General features: G+C 53.3%; 4 protein-coding genes across 4 annotated transcripts; 2 read left to right on the forward strand and 2 right to left on the reverse strand.

Moving 5' to 3' along the window:
* Positions 1–1672: 1672 nt before the first annotated feature.
* On the forward strand, positions 1673–6712 carry COCSADRAFT_92314 (uncharacterized protein; the record flags this gene model as incomplete). Its single annotated transcript, XM_007703069.1, has 2 exons — positions 1673–6070; positions 6131–6712. The coding sequence occupies 2 exons, from the start codon at positions 1673–1675 to the stop codon at positions 6710–6712; spliced, it is 4980 nt and encodes a 1659-aa protein (XP_007701259.1).
* A 667-nt stretch (positions 6713–7379) lies between these two features.
* On the reverse strand, positions 7380–8389 carry COCSADRAFT_37852 (uncharacterized protein). The gene has a single exon (XM_007702822.1). The coding sequence runs from the start codon at positions 8327–8329 to the stop codon at positions 7406–7408; it is 924 nt and encodes a 307-aa protein (XP_007701012.1). The 5' UTR covers positions 8330–8389; the 3' UTR covers positions 7380–7405.
* A 1141-nt stretch (positions 8390–9530) lies between these two features.
* COCSADRAFT_191238 (uncharacterized protein) lies at positions 9531–14106 on the reverse strand. Its single transcript, XM_007703070.1, has 3 exons — positions 13844–14106; positions 10308–13782; positions 9531–10255 (listed from the first exon to the last, which is right to left on the reverse strand). Exons 1-3 carry the CDS (start codon positions 14016–14018, stop codon positions 9643–9645), a joined length of 4263 nt encoding a protein of 1420 aa, XP_007701260.1. The 5' UTR covers positions 14019–14106; the 3' UTR covers positions 9531–9642.
* A 669-nt stretch (positions 14107–14775) lies between these two features.
* On the forward strand, positions 14776–17252 carry COCSADRAFT_37854 (uncharacterized protein). The gene has a single exon (XM_007702823.1). The coding sequence runs from the start codon at positions 14995–14997 to the stop codon at positions 17161–17163; it is 2169 nt and encodes a 722-aa protein (XP_007701013.1). The 5' UTR covers positions 14776–14994; the 3' UTR covers positions 17164–17252.
* The last annotated feature ends 24 nt before the right edge of the window (positions 17253–17276 follow it).

A 17276-nucleotide genomic window follows, 5' to 3' on the forward strand; every position in this document is an offset into this window, starting at 1 on the left:
CTGAAACGACAATGCTGTACACCGATGAGGAATTGCTTGTGCCCGTGTTAGCAGCGGGGCGTGGCCAGAAGAGGGAATCGTGCCATGACAGTCCAGACAAGACAAGAAGACCCTTTTGTACGCATACGCATGAGGTCGGAGCGGAATGCTGGGCGCGGCTAGAGGATTGCACAGCCATGGGACGATAAAGTTTTGCGACAGCCTGTCACGACCGATACCTGTGGGTGGGAGACGAAGGGTCAACGTCGCGCCGTTCGCCGTTGGCCGTTGGCATGGGAGGGAGCTCGTGCTGCCCCTCCGCCCCGCCGTTCATGTCCATGCCCACGAGTAATTTACTTACAGCTCACGTTCACGCAATGACTTACTTGAGGCCGTGCGGGTGCCTGGTTTCCCATCATTACCCAGCCCCTGGCTTCCACGCACTCTACTCTCAGCAGCTTGTGACGCAGGGTCTTGTCCAGCCCTTTTGGAGTCCAGTTTTTTTTGTTTTGCCATTGACGGGGCTCGTGGCGTTCATCTTGGAGCCATGGCTAAGCTAAGCGAGGATTCGACAGGGGAGCTCCCAGCGGTATGATGTCAACAGCTCCAACTTCACACGCGTCCGCCCGCTGCTACAACCTGCTTGCTTGCTTCCCACACGGCACCGCTTGCCCCCTCTCTCTCTATGCTGTATGCACATGGCCCTGCTGTGATAGGGGGGATCCATCATCGCCGTCCGGGATGCTACTTGATACTTGTCTGCGATCCTCAACACCACCAGCCACAGTGTCGTCGATCGGAGCCTCGACTCCATGTATCTGCTTTTGCTTGACCAGCTTTTCTTCTGCCATGCCATGCAGTGCCTCTGCTTGTCAGCTTCTCAATCCAGATAGTTAGCCGTGTACTAAAGGGCTCTAACAGACAGTAGACAGCGACACTGACGTTAAGCTCTGCTCTACATACCTGGAACAGGTTGCCAAGCAGCAGCCACCACCACCAAAGGCAACTTCACGGCGTCTTGCGGCTAGGCGTTTCAGCTCGTCTGCATGCAGCCCTCCAACTCTAATCCCAGTGCCAGTCCGCCCTTCCGCGGCTCCATCGACGATTTCCCTGCCATGCCATCCCCATTCCAGCCACAGCCCGTAACCCCCCCCCCCTTGCTGCAGCTGCCCGCCTGCCTTGTCTCAACCCGCTGAGTGGGCACCAAACCACCGCCACGGGCTGACGCCCCGCCCCAAGCCAAATCTAGCCACCATTGTGACGCAATCCTCCTCTCCTTCGTTGCACACAGTGCGCCGCCAAATCAAGTTTGCCATGCCTTCCCGCACCAAACAGAGCCCAGCTCCTGTCTCCAGCATAGGTCCTTTCGACGTCATCTGTCCCAGACGGTCCAGCATGCAGACATGCGCCTCATAAAGGCCTGCTGCTCGGCCATGCTTCCACTACTTTTCACTACTACAAAGACGACCCATTCGTCAATTGATATATGACCGATAATTCTTCACACAACTACTCCTACTACTCGTTCCCCCCAACCCCTAATAGGAATTCCCCCCGTTCCGCACGCTCTCAATCCATCTCAAGTAACGTATCAGGAACAAGCCACCGAGCTTCTTCCTACACATTCACATCCACCACGGCTCACCACGGTCACGACAACTCATACAACGTCTCGAGCGTTCTATTCAACAACATGCCTTCCCCAGCAGCAGGAAAGGGTGATACCCCCCGCACCCCCACCAAGCTCGGCAGGAAGCCACAGACACCTGCACCCAAGCTCAACAAGCCTCAGGTAGGCAAGTCGGAGGACGCCCCCACCTCCGACGTGCCCGAGCAGGCAGAGGGCCTGATGCAGCAAGGACAGGAAAAGGCACAGAATGTGCAGGACGACACAGAGAACACCTTTGAGGATGCCACTCAAAAGGGCGAGGAAACTGCCCAGAACGTCAAGGGCAAGGCAGAAGACACCACTGGCAAGGTCTCGCAGGCCGGCGACGAGCTTGAGCAGGCTGAACCTAAGCCAATTAACGACGAGGACGATGACGACGAAGAATATGGCGACGAAGACGACGCTACACAAAAGGCAGGAGACGACGCCGAAGACACTGCCGACAACACCGAAGATGATGCGACCGACACTGCCAGCAAAGCCGCTGATACCGGAAAGCAGGCTGGAGAAGGCGCATTGAGCGGTGCCCGTGGTCTCGCTGGCCGAGCCTCCAACCTTGCAGGCAAGGCCAAGAAAGACCCCAAGGGCGCAGCACAGGATGCTGCTGATGATGATGTTCAGGATGGTGCTCAGGATGCTACACAGGATGTTCAGGACACCGCCGAAGATACCGCCGAGTCGACCAAGAACACTGCCCAGGACAAGGCAGGTGATGTCAAGGACAAGGCTCAGGATGCCGTTGACGATGGCACTCCCGACCTGAGCCTCCTCAAGGGCCTCGAGGTTGACGAGGAGGGTCTGATTAAGAACCAAGATGGCAAGATCATCGGCCGCTTGGTCGAAGGTGATGCCGAGGATCTCGTTGGTTACCCCATTGGTGACAACGGAGAAATCCTCGACGACGATGGTGATCTTGTTGGTCGCTGCGAACTCACTCCCGAGATGGCCGACCAGCAGCTCGGAGATGTCAACGGCAAGATGCCCGATATTAGCATTCTCAAGGGTCTGACTGCCGACCGATCTGGTCAGATCCTTAACGAGGACGGTGATTTCGTTGGCCACCTCGTTGAAGGCGACCCAGCCGATATTCAGGGACGCGAGTTTAACGAGAACGGCGAGATTCTCGACGATAATGGCAATGTCATCGCCAGGGCTGAACTCTCTCCTGAAGCTGCCGACCTCCCTGCGTACCAGCAGGAGGACGACGAGGAAGAGGAAGAGGAAGAGGAAGGCGATGCCCTGAACGGCGTTACCAACACTGCTGAGCAAGCCAAGGGCACTGCTACCAACGCTGCCGAAAGCGCCAAGGGAGGCGTCGAGGAGAAGGCTGCTGACATTGAAGACGAACTTCCTGGCGTCGAGGCCCTTGAGGGCATGGAAATCAACAGCAGTGGCGAGATCCTCAACGACGATGGCGATGTCGTTGGCAACGTTGCCGAGGGCGACCTTGAGAATATTGAGAACGTCAAGGGCCTCACCGTCAATGACAAGGGCGAGGTCGTCGACCAGGATGGCAATGTTCTCGGCACGGTTGAGCTTGCCGAGGGCGCCGCTGACAAGCTCAAGGAGTCTGCAGCCGGTGCTCTAGACACCAGAATCTTGGACGGCCTCAAGGTCAACAAGAAGGGCAAGATCCTCGATTCTGATGGCGAAGAGATTGGTGAGCTCACTGACGGTGATCTTGAGAAGTGCGCTGGCAAGAAGGTCAACGAGAAGGGTGAAGTCCTCGACAAGGATGGCAAGGTCATCGGCAAGGTCGACGTTGTTCCTGGTGAGGCTGCTTTCACTGCTATCAAAGCACTCAAGGAGGAACTTGGCGAGCCATTGGAAGGCGAAGAGGAAGAAGCGGAAGAGGAGGAAGAGGAGGGCGAGCCTGAGATGAAGGAGATCACTCCCGAAATCGATGAACTTGAAGGCTTCAAGGTCAACAAGAAGGGCAAGGTCCTCGACGAGGAAGGCGAGGAGATTGGTGAGCTCGTCGAAGGTGATCCTGCCAAATGCGCTGGTAAGAAGATCAACGCCAAGGGCGAGGTCGTCGACAAGGACGGAAACGTTCTCGGCAAGGTCAAGGCTCTGCCCAAGATGGTCGATGCTTCCCAAGTCCAGGAACCTGAAGTCAAGCAAGTTGAGGTCACCCCAGAAATCAACGAGCTGGACGGCCTGAAGGTCAACAAGAAGGGTCAGGTTCTTGACGAGGATGGCGAGCCTATCGGCGAACTTGTCGAGGGCGATGCCGCCGAGTGTGCTGGCAAGAAGATCAACGCCAAGGGCGAGGTCGTTGACAAGGACGGAAACGTCATTGGAAAGGTCAAGACCCTCCCTAAGATGGTCGAGCAGCCAGTCGGTGAGGCTGAGGAGGATGTTGAAGAAGGTGAAGAGGAAGCCGAGGAGGCGGTTGACGACGATGGCCGCCCTCCTCTATCAATCCTCGATGGTCTCAAGGTCAACAAAGCCGGCAAACTCATTGACAACAATGGCAACATTGTGGGTGAGCTGATCGAGGGTGACGCCAAGAAGCTGTCAAAGTCTGGCCTCACCTGCGATGCCGAGGGTCAATTCTGGGACAACAAGGGCAAGGTCATTGGCCGCGCTCAAACTGTTCCCCAGGAGGAAGGCGAAGAAGAAGCTCCCTTCGCTGGTCTCGAAGGCCTTGTCGTCGTCAAGGATGGTTACGTCGAAGACGACAAGGGCAACCGCGTCGGCCAGGTCGTTGAGGGCGATGCTAAGAAGCTCGTTGGTCGTGCCGTCGATGAAGACGGTGACATTCTTGACAAGAAGGGCTCAGTCGTTGGCCACGCTGAACGCTACGACGAGCCTGAGGAAGAAGCTCCGGAGGAAGAAGCTCCAATGAACCTTTCCGCCCTCGCAGGCCGCACTGTCAACAAGCAAGGTAACGTCATTGGCGACGATGGTATTCCCATTGGTCGTCTTGTTGAAGGCAACCCCAAGGAGCTGTCTGGCCGCAAGATCAACGAAGAGGGCCTCATCTTCAACGACACTGGCAAGCAGATTGGTCGTTGCGAACTGATCCCCGAAGAGGAGCGCGAGTCCAAGCCCGAGGGCATCTTCGCCGGCCTCGAGGGTCTCCGCGTCGTGCAGGGCGGCATGGTTGCCGATGAGGATGGTAACACTGTTGGCCGGATTGTCGAAGGCAATGCCAAGCGGCTTGTTGGCATGGCCGTAGACGAGGACGGTGATATCCTTGACAAGTACGGCAATGTAAAGGGCCATGCTGAGCCTCTTGAGGACGAGGAAGAGGAAGAGCCCGCCGACCTTTCTGTTCTCGATGGCCTCACTCTCAACAAGCAGGGTTACCTTGTCAACAGCGAGGGCATTCCCATCGGAAAGCTTGTCGAGGGTAACCTTGGTGAGCTCGCCGGACGCAAGTCTGATGGCGATGGTCTCATTCATGGTGATACCGGCAAGGTTGTCGGTCGCTGCGAGCTCATTCCTCCGAATGAGCGCCCCGAGCGCAAGGAGGGCCCATTCGCTGGCTTCGAAGGCCTCCGCGTCGTCAAGGACGGATTTGTCGAGGACAACGATGGGAATCGTGTAGGTCAACTCACCGAGGGTGACCCCAAGAAGCTCGTCGGACACACTGTCGACGAAGATGGTGACATTATCGACAAGTATGGCAATGTCAAGGGCCACGCCGAGCCATGGGAGGAAGAGGAACAGGAGGAAGTTGACCTCAGCGCTCTTGCTGGCTGCACTGTCAACAAGGCTGGTAACATTGTCGATTCCAGCGGTGCCGTTATCGGCCGCGTCGCTGAGGGAGACCCAGCCACTCTGGCCGGCAAGAAGGTTGACGGCAAGGGCCAGATCTGGGACAATGAAGGCAACGTCATTGGTCGTGGTGAGCTTGTTCACGGTCACCAGTCTGGACCTGAGGGACCATTTGCCGGCTTTGACTCTGCCGTTGTTGCCAAGGACGGTACTGTCCAGACTCCTTCTGGCGAAATCATTGGCCGTGTCATCGAGGGCGACATTAAGAAGCTCGAGGGACACAAGGTCGATGAGGACGGTGACATCAACGACAAGAACGGCAACGTCATTGGAAAGGCTGAGCGATGGGAGCCTGAGCAGAAGGAGCGCCGCATCAACCCCATGGCCGGCATGCGTGTCAACAAGGAAGGTGAGGTTCGCGACGACAACGGCGACGTTATTGGTCGTCTCACTGCTGGTGACCTTGGCCACTGCGCTGGCCTTGAGATTGACGACAACGGATACGTTGTCGACAATGATGGTAACAAGGTCGGAGAAGTCACTCTCTTGGAGAACATCCAGGAAGAAGAAGAACAAGAAGATGAGACCGACGAGGAGAGGCAGCGCCGTGAAGACTCTGAGCTCGCCAAGAAGATGTCTGCTATCTGTGAAGACACCCTTCAGCGCGTCCAACCTGTCATGAAGCAAATTACAGAGGTATGTTTGATGATAATATCCACTTCTCCTTTTCATGAGCAATTGCTAACTCGCTTCTAGTACATTGAGCAAGCTGACCGCACACCACGTGACGAGCTCGATGAAGAAGAACTTGTCAACAACGTCAAGCCACTTATCGAGGAGGGATCTCGCATCCTCAACGACTGCAATGGCTCGCTCCGTGGTCTCGACCCTGATGGCCGCATCGCTGCCCAGGCAAAGGGCCGTCAACAGACTGGCGAAGCCTCACCCGAAGAGTACAAGCTTGCCGACAACCTCAAGGAGCTTACTACCACTGTCGTCACCACCATTGACAACGCTAAGAAGAAGATCTCTGACATGCCTCACGCCAAGAAGAAGCTCAACCCACTCTGGGCTCTCCTTACCGAGCCTCTGTTCCAGATCATTGCTGCCGTTGGCTTGCTGCTAACTGGTGTTCTCAACCTTGTTGGCAGACTCCTCAACGGTCTTGGTCTTGGTGGTCTCGTCAACGGTCTGCTAGGCGGACTTGGTATCAACAAGCTGCTTGGTGGATTAGGCCTGGGCGGTATCACTGATGCACTAGGCGGCGGCGACAAGAAGAAGAAGAAGGGTGGGAGCGGACCTATGAGCATGGTCGGAGGCCTGCTCGGGAAGAAATAAACATCTTCCTCGATCACATGGGGAATTCCTCTCTTCTCTTTCGTTTCTTCACTCAACTTGAGAGTTTTCTTTTTCTTGATATTTCCTTGGCTGTTTTTTTCCTCTCCAAATGCCGGAGTGCACAACAAGAGCTGGAAGATCGGGGGGTCTGAAGGTCACACCTTTTTGTCGCGCTGCGGCTGGTGAAAAGAAGACATAACTTGGGTTTATCGATGAGAAGAGAAGGATCAAGCCGAGTGAGACTTGGGAAGAAAGAAAAGGGAAACGAGTTGTTTTTGTTGCTGTCTCTTTCATCAAAATCAGCGTTTGGGTTTTTGTCTTTTGAATGTTTCTCTCATCGGTATGTTCGATGGACGCATCGATCGTCGCCGCCACCATCGCTTACTTACCATGATCATGCCGCGATTCTCCAATACTCTTTGAGGCCTCTAGAGTCACTTGGATTACTTCGTGTGAGCATCTTTGGCTATTCGACCAGCCGGGTTTTCCTTTGTCGCACACCGAGATAAAAATGTTTTTAGTTTAGCATTGGCGTTTTGTCGATGAACGACGGGATATGATAGCGACCTTTTCCAATTATCTTTGTAAGATAGGAGATGAGAAGTAATTAATAGTCTGACTTTACTATAAATACTCTGTCCTTCCATCTCATCGATGTACACAAACACCCCCTACAACCCTTTCCCATCCATCTTACATAACCAAAGCCGCAATCCCAACCGCCAAAGCTCCCACCCCAAAAAACCCCATCTCAAACTTCGCACCCGCAGGCGCATCACCAATAAAAATCGCCCCTCCATTCCCCCTCTTAGTCACACTCTCTCCATTCTCGAAATCCTGTTCCTCCTCCCCCTCCCTCTTCTCCACTTTCTTCTTACCTCCCGAGGGGCCCGTAGGCGCAGGCTCTTTCTCCCCATCCGTCGGGCGTGCCTCCCTCTTCTCCTCTACCTCTCTCTTGTTGCCTCCCGTAGGCGCAGGCTCTTTCCCCCCAGCCGTCGGCCGTGCCTCCCTCTTCTCCTCTACCTCTCTCTCCTCCTTTTCGTCGCCTCCCGGCTTAGGCGTAGGACCGGGCCCGTTTCCTCCCATTGGGGTCACTGGACCGCGTTTTGCAGGGTGAGCTTCGCGCTTATTGTCGTCTTTCTTGTTTCCGGCGCCTGGCATCTCGGTAGGCGCTGCGCGCTTTCCTATAATATCTGTCTCGCGCTTTTGGCGTTGGGAGGAGTCCAAGTGGAGGATTTGGAGGAGCCTACGGCCTAGGGGCTTTGTCTGGGGGGTATCGAGGGGGAGGGCGGTGCAGAGGGCGCTTCCCAGCCGGATGTTTTCGATTGGTTGGTTTAGGTTGAGGGTGGCGGGGAGAGGGTTGTTGAGGTCGACATTGAGAGTCGGGGCGTAGACGTTGCAGGATACACTGTTGAGGTCGAGATCCACGGATGCGGAGACTATGCTGAGGTTGCAGATTTTGGAGTCGAAGGGGGTGAGTTGGTTGGTAGGCAGGTTGATGGCGAAGGGGGCGAGGTCTTGTTTCGCGGTTGAGGGGCAGAGTGCGGCGCTTAGGGTTATTGTCGAGGCAGTCGCGAGGGACGGGAGTGCAAGGGGAAGGAGGGGAGAGGGTTTCATTTTGAGTAGATGAGATTGCTTCGAAGAATGTGCATGTGATATTGAAGAATTTGACAAGAAGAGTTCAGTGTATTTAAGTGACACTCAAGTGGTTCTTCTCTTGGTATTTTGAACAGTTTTTTCTTTCCTATTGATTCTTCTTAATATATACATATATGCCCATCCCCCCTTCCCTCTCGAAATTAGTATTCCTGCATTTGTATTAACTCATCTCGACCTAACCCAACTCAGTCCACTCTTTCTTCTCGGCCAAACTTCGTACCAAGAATGTCCCTTCCGCGCCTTCCTTCTTCACGCCTCGTATCCTTTCGTCATCTCACGTACACTAGCGCTGCCCATACCCATACAACTGCTTTGCCACGCCTCACCTCAGCATTGCGCCTCAGGAGGGCTAAATCTATATAAAAATGCATAAATTTGGACTTCAGACTTTGCTCGTACAGACCGCTTGTCTCTCTCTTTCACGTATGTCTTGCGTGATCCAAGAAACCCAGAATATAGGTATGCCAGGGCAAGTTTCGCCACTAGAACGTACTGTGGTCACTAGCAAACGTCTTGTACGTGAAGACGCCAAGTAAGATGATGAGGTCTCTTCCCCAGATAACTCTATCCCTAATTTAGATAGAAATCTTCGCAATCTCAACGAAAGCTGCACTGTATATGGTATAGCTCTTACTCTCTACCCTCAGCCTATGTCATCACCACTTAATCGCGACCCACATACATAATCTTGACCTACAATCACGGTACTTATCCTGTTCTTGAAGAGAAACACAAGCATGGGCTACATGATCTTCTATCAATTAATCCTATGTATAGTCCGTAGTTATCCTTAAAATCCGATTACTTAAAAGAAAATACAAGCATCTGAGATATATCCCCAGTAACTATCCATTTTTTTCTAGAATTAGTTCTTAAAATGATCGTAGTAACCCTGGTAATACCTGTAAACGAGGTCTGCACTGTTGTTGGGCTAATCCTTGGCAAGCACCAAACCTTTATCGTGCTTACTATGTATCTATTAACAATCGCGATGGCAGTACAAGAACTCGATTCGTTCACGGCTGGTTTCGGTCCTTTTCTTACTAGTTTATGCATTTTAAGCATCGAAACATGGTGTTAGTCTAATTTTGCAAGTAAGCTGTCGATCCTACTGCGCATCTGGGTGTCGTACGAAATTAGGTGCACGATGGTCAATCCGGGGGAAGTGAGATTTTCTGACATTTGCATGGGGATGCGAGGGATGTTGTATTAAAGTTGGGTAGTACATATGTAAGCACTTAGTATGCACATGCCTGCTATACGAATCTAAATCAAGAGTACAGGTCGCCGTCTTCGGTGGAGTCTCCGAAGCCGCCTTCGGCAATGTCCACGCTGTTTTTGCCTCCGTGGTTTGAAGCCGGTGCTTTTCCTTTGCCTTTGCTGCTACCACCACTGGCTGCTTCGCCGTCGCCATTGAGTTCGACATGCTCGGTCCTAATAACCATGCTGTCAGCATCATCGACTGCAATCGCCTTTCCCTTCCCTTTCCCGCTTGATGGTTGCTGGGATGCTGAGCCGTTTGCTTTCTGGTCCTCTTCCTTCTTTCCAGCACCTTCAAATTGCCTCCTCACCCGATCGTAGTGACGGAGTTCGTCAGCACTAACACTAGGCACGAGCTCCTTGTGGGCCTCCATGAAATCCTCCTCTGTTACCATAACTGCCGTATCTTCCTCGGTAGCAATGTGATCAAAAAAGTAAGCAATGGTGGCGTTAGAGGAGTGTGTGCTGTTGTACGCTTTGACCTTGTCGTCGACCATTCGGGCACTGCGAGTAATGGCCTTGAGCATGGCGTCCGAGCATAAGGCATACATGTCAGCACCTGTGTATGTGAAGGGAAGACCTTCAGATACTCGTTGTAAAGAGAGTGAAGGATGTAGTGTGAATCTGGAATACATGTTAGCATAAGCAAGACTGAGAGAGGGTTCTAGTCACGTACTTTCTTGTCAAGGCCTCCAAGATAGTCTGTTGCTTCTCATGGGTGTCTGAGACACCTAGGTACAGCATCTTATCGAAGCGACCGGGACGCAGCAGCGCTTGGTCAAGCAGATCCGGTCGGTTCGTTGCACCAATGACGAAGACACCTTCGCCCCCGTCACTCATGCCGTCTAGTTCAGCCAAGAGCTGACTGACTATACGGTCCATGACACCACCACTATCACCTTGGTTGCCGCGCTTGGGTGCGACAGAGTCGAGTTCGTCAAAGAACACAACACAAGGCCGTGCATCGCGAGCTCGTTGAAACACACGCCGCACATTGGCTTCAGACTCACCAATATACATGTTGAGCAACTCTGGACCTTTGACACTGAAGAAGTTGAGCGAGAATTCTGTGGCAATGGCCTTTGCAAGCAGTGTCTTTCCCGTTCCGGGTGGTCCGTAGAACAGAATACCGCTGCGCTTCTTCATGCCCTTGGCGAACAGCTCTGGACGAGACAACGGGAGCTGAATGGTTTCCATGACTGCATCCTTGACGTGTGTAAGACCACCAACATCCTTCCAGCCGACGTTGGGGATCTTGGGTGCTCCGATTGCGTCGGCAAAGTTCTTACGTGCTGCATCCACGGCACCGTCCAAGTCTGCTTTGGTAAGACTGTTGCTCATGTGACCGCCGGCAAGCTCAATATCACGAATTGTAACTGCTTCTGCTGACTTTAATGATTCTGTCGCGGATGCTGCAAGCGCTTCGAGACGCTGTTGTTTTGCAACCAAAGCCCTGTCGACTACGTCAACAAGATCGCCTGCGACCAGTGCTGCAGTCTTAACTGCAACATTGCCCAAGTCGGCATCGGGAGACAGCCTGATGCCAGAGTCGTCGATAATACTCCTCAATATGCCTTCTCGCTCTCCTTCATCCGGTGCTGTCATGTCGATTTCATGTGTAAAAAGTCCTCGGATGCCTTCAGGCACCTTGTCGATTTCCGTGGTTGTCGCAATCAGCACACGACAGTCGGCCAAGATCTCCTTTAACGCAGCATTCATACGATCCGCATTAAGCGCATCGATATGCTTCACAAGTAATGCTGTGAATTCCGCGCCGCATGTCAAAGCTCGCTCGGCTCTTGCCTTGAGAAACCCTTCAGTCTTGACATCTCCACCTCCAGCACCCCCTTCTGTGATAATATCGAACGCATCAATAGAGAAGGTGTGTAGGCCAAGATCTTCACAAGCTTTGGTAGCAATAGTAGCCTTACCGATTCCGCGTTGGGTTGAAGTGATCAAGACTGCAATGGGGGGTAGACCCAGGTGGATAGCTCGGGGACTCGTCGCTACAGACATGAGTTCTCGCAAACGTCTGCGAAGCGGTGAAATGTAGGGCTTGGGCAGCTCGTCCAAGGTCATTGTCTTTTGAGAGCTTGAGACTGGAGCCCGTTTGGCGCCTAGGTAATATTGCCATGCGTTGTTGATAGGAGCCGGAGTCTTGCCTTGTTCGCTGCCGTTCATCTCCATCTTCGTGCTTGCAGCGTCCACAGTCACAGCACCGCCCCAGATGTCCGATTCTTCACCATCGTGAGCCGGATGCGAAGAAGCAGAAACGTTGCCAATCTTGAACCATGAAACGACCTTTGGGTTCCGACTGCTGACACCAGGACTCTCCTCGCTAGCATTTGATTTGGCTCTGGTAAGCAACTCTTCATTTCCAGCATCGTCCTCCGTACTGGTTTGGAAAACCGCTCGACCAAGAGACTCGTCAATGGAAACGCCGATCAGATCACCGCTCTTTACAACTCTTCGCTTCTGCTCAAAGTGATCTTTCAAGGCTGCGAAAAGACTGGGCTGAAGCAAACGCTCGGAAGACAATGGTGTTGATACTTTCAGAAGGGTTACTTCTTTGGCAGAGGGGGGTAGAGACGAGCCGGTTACACGAGGTTTCTGGATTGCACTTCTTGGGAGATGTGATGATTGATTAGGGGCTAGCGGGGTAATGCGGAGGTGGGACGGACTTCCTAGATTGGCGAGAAGGATTGGTGAGAGATATGCATGTAGTGATGAGACTGGTTGCGAAAAGCCTGAGAAACTGCTTCTTCGATCAAGCTCCGAGTTCTTTTGTACCGGATAGCGTGCGATCTTCTTGGACATGTTTTCTGGTAGACCGAAGACTCGAACAGGTCTCCAGTTGGAGCTGTCCTCGTCGTCTACTCTGCCGAAGGCGCCCAGGCCAAAAAGAGGATGCGAGGAAGGCGCTTCAGTACCCTCAATCTTGACCCAGTCGCCAGAGAAGCAACCGACCTTGACCAAGGTGTTGATGTCAACAAAGACGCGGGCCTCTTCATCATCCTCAGCCCCTGGCTTTGGGTGGATAAGGTCATCTGGTACTTTTTGAAGCAGCCCCTGGGCTTTGAATACCTTGCTCCTATTGGTAGGTCCGCGAGCAGTAGTGGCTGTGAAGCTAGAATACACCGACCCTGGGGTGGCAATTCCATTTGTACGGTAGTTACCAGGTCGTGGAGTAGCGGAGGTATAGGATGAAAGCACGCCTGATGACTGAGGTGGCAGCATGGGTGCATTCAGTGAGATGATGTCGTCGGATTCGTCGGACAAATCTCCGGCATCACTCTCTGACAGTTCCGACTCGAAATTGTCAGCCGACTCTTCTGGGGGAGACACATTGCGCGAATCGAGGCGGTCCTCCGCAGCGGAATAGAAGGTATCATTCGAAGTATCGTCGGCCTCGTCCTCGTCGCCGAAGCCATTTGTGGCCGGAGCCTGCTTCACAGGGGGAAGAACGATGGGGTGTTTGGAGCTGCTGCGGTGTGACTGCAGTATGACGATGCGCGTGCTGGGCAAAAGAAGACCTTGCGAGACGGGTTCGCAGGCGGTGATCCTGGCCGGAGGAGGCGGAACGTGTGTGATTGGGTGGGCAGGGAGGTTCAAGGGGAGCAAGTCGCCAGTATGAAGGACGCTGGGTATTTGTAGGGCTTCGCGTACGGCCTTCCGCCAAACCTCTTCTTGCGCAGCCACATCGACGTGCTTTCCTCTTGTGCCGTTGGCTTCCAGGGAGCGACTCTTTGGTCCGCGCGAGGTGCCGTTGACCTGAGGAAGGAACCCCCCGCCGAATTTGGCGTGCACCTCATCGAGCTTTCTCAGTACTTCGGTATCCAAGTTGACATAGAGTGTGTCCAGGCCGATTGGTACAACATCATATATGCGCACCTCAATTGGCGCATCTCGTCTCTGTGCTCTGTTTGGAGCGACAGTCTGGAGGACTTGGGAGAAGGACTGCAGCGCAAGCGATGAGGCCGGGATGTGGAGGGATGAGTGGGGGCGCGCGGTGCCATTCTCAGTCTTCTCAGCCGGTCGCACCGGAAAGATTGTCCATGGAATGTTGTTTGAAGCGACGACGGAGCTCGGTAGCCACGGAGTGATGGCAACGTGTCGGATGCGGTCTGAGTCTGGGGTATCTCCATTCGTTTCTGCCCTAGTTAGCCGACTCCTCTCTTCGCCGGTGACTCGGAGTTTGCTTCTTCCACCTACCTGCATTCTTGCTTTTAGAGGCAGGAAACAGATCGTTGAAGAGATCCTCAGACAGCACGCCGACCTCGCCCTTGATGCGGTCGTCGAGCAGTAGTCGCGCCGAGACAGGAGGCCGGTCAAGGCGCCTCCTCCGTCGCCTCTTTCGCGGGTTCTGTGATCCATTAGGCGCGTCCATATTTGGTTGTGTATAAAGATCTGTCCCAATGGACAGAGGTATGAGCAACAGAGGCCCTTTGTTTGTTGCGCATGCGATTCGCCCGGAGATCTGATATGGACCGTATTGCCTCGGCAGAGCTAAACGACGGCTACCAGCTCGGAGGACGGAGGACAGGGGTCAGCCTAGGGACACCGACACCGACTCTGCCATCGCTCCCTCTGCACATCACCGGACCACCAACTCAATTCTGTTATAGGGTTGCGAGATAATGGTGCGGCTCATGTACTTCGCCGCTTGGGAATAATACATCTACTTTTACTGGTAGACAGCCTGATGCGATATCAGCCTGCATCTATTGGTCGCATGTCACGTGCCATCCATTGACAAGAGCGCCTGTCGTCGCACGCAGTATCCATTGGAGCATATTTGGTACACCTAGTAACTAAGAAGAAGGATTCCTACAGCTCTTCAGCGTTGCTTTGTTCAACAACATATGCACTTCGATCCATCACGCAGCGTGTGTGGGCGTTGAGATTGACGTGTCGGAGACATGTCCGTAGTTCTCTCATGTCAAAGTCAACGCCACCGCATGCTGCTCTATGCTGCCATGTGCTACCTTGGGAAAATACTTATGCGTATCTTGCTAATGCCTCTCACTCACCCTTGCTATTAGGATGCCGGACTTTGTTTGTTGAGATGCGTCAGTCTCCCGCACCCTCGCTAATCGTCACCCTGCTCCATTTACATCTGACGTAATGACTGCTCCAACCAAGGCGCGCGCTGATCTATATCGCCCACCACAATACACCCACAGAAGCTGTCATGCATCAAAACTTTCTCTCAATACCCACCCACATGCCATTCCTTAGGAAACGTTTGTCGTACATCCGGTTCCCAATAGACTACTTGTTCCACCGATAGCCCACCACTCCACGACCTACTGGTTTCTCCACCAGGCTGTCATTACATAATTCGGGGTCCCACTTAACTAAACATGTCCACGGCGACTGCTGTGAAGCATCGTGTTGAGAAACAACTTCACCACGAAAAAGATGACGGCAAATCAAAGACCCAAGCAGCCGTCGAGTTCGCGCTGCAAGCAGAACGGCTAGGGCAGTATACGCCAGAACAGGAGAATGAGACAACCGGCTCTACGCAGGCCATTGAAGCGCACTTTGTAACCCCGCAAGACCCTGTCATCGAGACTGCGGATGGGCACCGACTACCTGCCGTGCCCCTCGAGGAAGCAACAAAACTCAATGAGTTAAGAGACATTATCGAGGATAGCCATGTGACGCAACAAAAGCCCTTGTCACCACGGTTGCGAGAAGCAAAAGATGGAACCGTACATGGACTTCTGACCAAAGAAGCCGAGATGGAGGGCGAGGGCAAGTCTGACGTGCCTCTGGGAGATGCCAAAGCGCCTTGGAAAACGAATCCTCTATTTCCACCGTTACCCATGTACGGACCTCCCACGCTGCTGAGAAAGTGCCAGTGCTGGTTCTTCAGGTTCTCCTCTGGCATCCTATCATTTCTGTTTCTTCTCGTCATTATACTAGGGGCCGCATTCACATCTCTCCCAGGCATGGTGAAGCATTTATTCTTGGTGCTCACTTTTCGCGATCCAGAAAAGCGGCGTCTATTTTACAATGAGGAGGTCAAACGGAGGAAAGCCAGGAGAGAAGCAGAAGAGGCTTGGAGAAAGCAAGACAAGGCTATGCTGGAGAAAAGGCTAGAAAATGGGGACAAGCAAACGACGAGAGAATACGAACCTCTAGAAGGTGGCCGCGATCCTCTCGTCTGCGATGCTCGTTACTATGCACGACGGGTTGGCCTGGACTGCGAAGTCTTCGACGTGCAGACCGAGGATGGCTTCATCATTGAACTGTGGCATCTCTATAACCCTCGTGACTACAACCGCACAAATTCTGGTCAGCGCTCACCACACTCGCCCGAGCTCTTTCCTGGGGACAGAACTCGTGTTGCTGGCTCGCAATATGAACCAAGTGAAAAGAAGTATCCGGTGCTCATGATCCATGGTCTCCTGCAGTCGGCAGGTGCATACTGTACAAACGACGACGATAGTCTTGCATTCTTCCTTGCCAAATCTGGTTACGACGTCTGGCTGGGCAATAACAGATGCGGATTCAAGCCTAGACATTCAACGTTGGACTATAGCGATCCTCGCATGTGGGCATGGAACATTCGGCAGATGGGAGTGATGGACTTGCCTGCTCTCATCTCACGTGTGTTGTCGGAAACTGGATTTGAGAAGCTAGGCCTCATCGCACATAGTCAGGGCACGACGCAAACCCTCGTCGCGCTTGCTAAGGAACAGCGCCCTGAGATCAGCGAGAAGGTTAGCGTCTTCTGCGCTCTAGCTCCTGCCGCGTATGCTGGTCGTCTCATCGACAAGGCACAATTCAAGTTCATGCAGGTCATCAGTCCAAACATGTTCCGGACCGTTTTTGGCATTCACTCCTTCATCCCCTTCATGATGACGATGCACAGTCTTCTTCCAGGCAAATTGTATGGCGCAATGGGATATCGAGTGTTTTCCTTTTTGTTCAACTGGACGGATGCTCGCTGGGAGCGTGATCTGAGGGACCGGCTTTTCCAGTTCTCCCCAGTCTACGTCAGTGCAGAGAGCATGCGTTGGTGGCTTGGACGGGAATGTTTTGCAAGGCAAAAGTGCATCTTAGCTACAAGAGAAGAAAAAACAATCGAGGACAGGGAAGATGAAGAGCGCGAACGCAAGAAGTCAGGTGCGAGCGTGCAAGTGCGAGATGGTGATGACGACGAAGGGAATGCTGATGAGAGCGAAGAGGACAGGAAGGCTGCTGAGCGCTACGCTTGGTACGGGCCCGGAACACCTCCTTTTGCGCTATGGGTATGCGGCGCCGACGATCTTGTCGATGGGCACCGGCTTCTTCGTCGGTTCGAACGCGGTCGCGAGCCTCATGTCGACGTGGTGCACTCCAAGGTCATTGAAGGATACGAACACTTGGACGTCATCTGGGCTATGGATGCAATTGAGAAGGTTGGCAAAGAGGTACGGGAGGTGATATGGAAGACGGCATCCGAGGACGCGCGCAGGGTATGCCGGACGCCAAAGGGGTGTGAGGACATGAAGGCGTTTTATGAGAAGAGCCATACCAATTAGCATACACATAGACGAGATATCCCTGGGTTGGTTTTTTGTACATGAAGACAGCACAACTAGTTATAGAATGCGTTAATTTAATGGGAGGTTTATTAGATAATAGTTATTTGTAC

This window comes from Bipolaris sorokiniana, assembly GCF_000338995.1.
Source record: "Bipolaris sorokiniana ND90Pr unplaced genomic scaffold COCSAscaffold_9, whole genome shotgun sequence".
Taxonomy (NCBI): domain Eukaryota; kingdom Fungi; phylum Ascomycota; class Dothideomycetes; order Pleosporales; family Pleosporaceae; genus Bipolaris; species Bipolaris sorokiniana.

Coding starts and splice junctions, on each gene's coding strand:
- COCSADRAFT_37852 (XM_007702822.1), bottom strand. CDS start 8,329: ATGAAACCCTCTCCCCTCCTTCCCCTTGCACTCCCGTCCCTCGCGACT.
- COCSADRAFT_191238 (XM_007703070.1), bottom strand. CDS start 14,018: ATGGACGCGCCTAATGGATCACAGAACCCGCGAAAGAGGCGACGGAGG. Junction 13,783..13,843: donor CTCTAAAAGCAAGAATGCAG/GTAGGTGGAAGA, acceptor TAACTAGGGCAG/AAACGAATGGAGATACCCCA. Junction 10,256..10,307: donor TTGGAGGCCTTGACAAGAAA/GTACGTGACTAG, acceptor CATGTATTCCAG/ATTCACACTACATCCTTCAC.
- COCSADRAFT_37854 (XM_007702823.1), top strand. CDS start 14,995: ATGTCCACGGCGACTGCTGTGAAGCATCGTGTTGAGAAACAACTTCAC.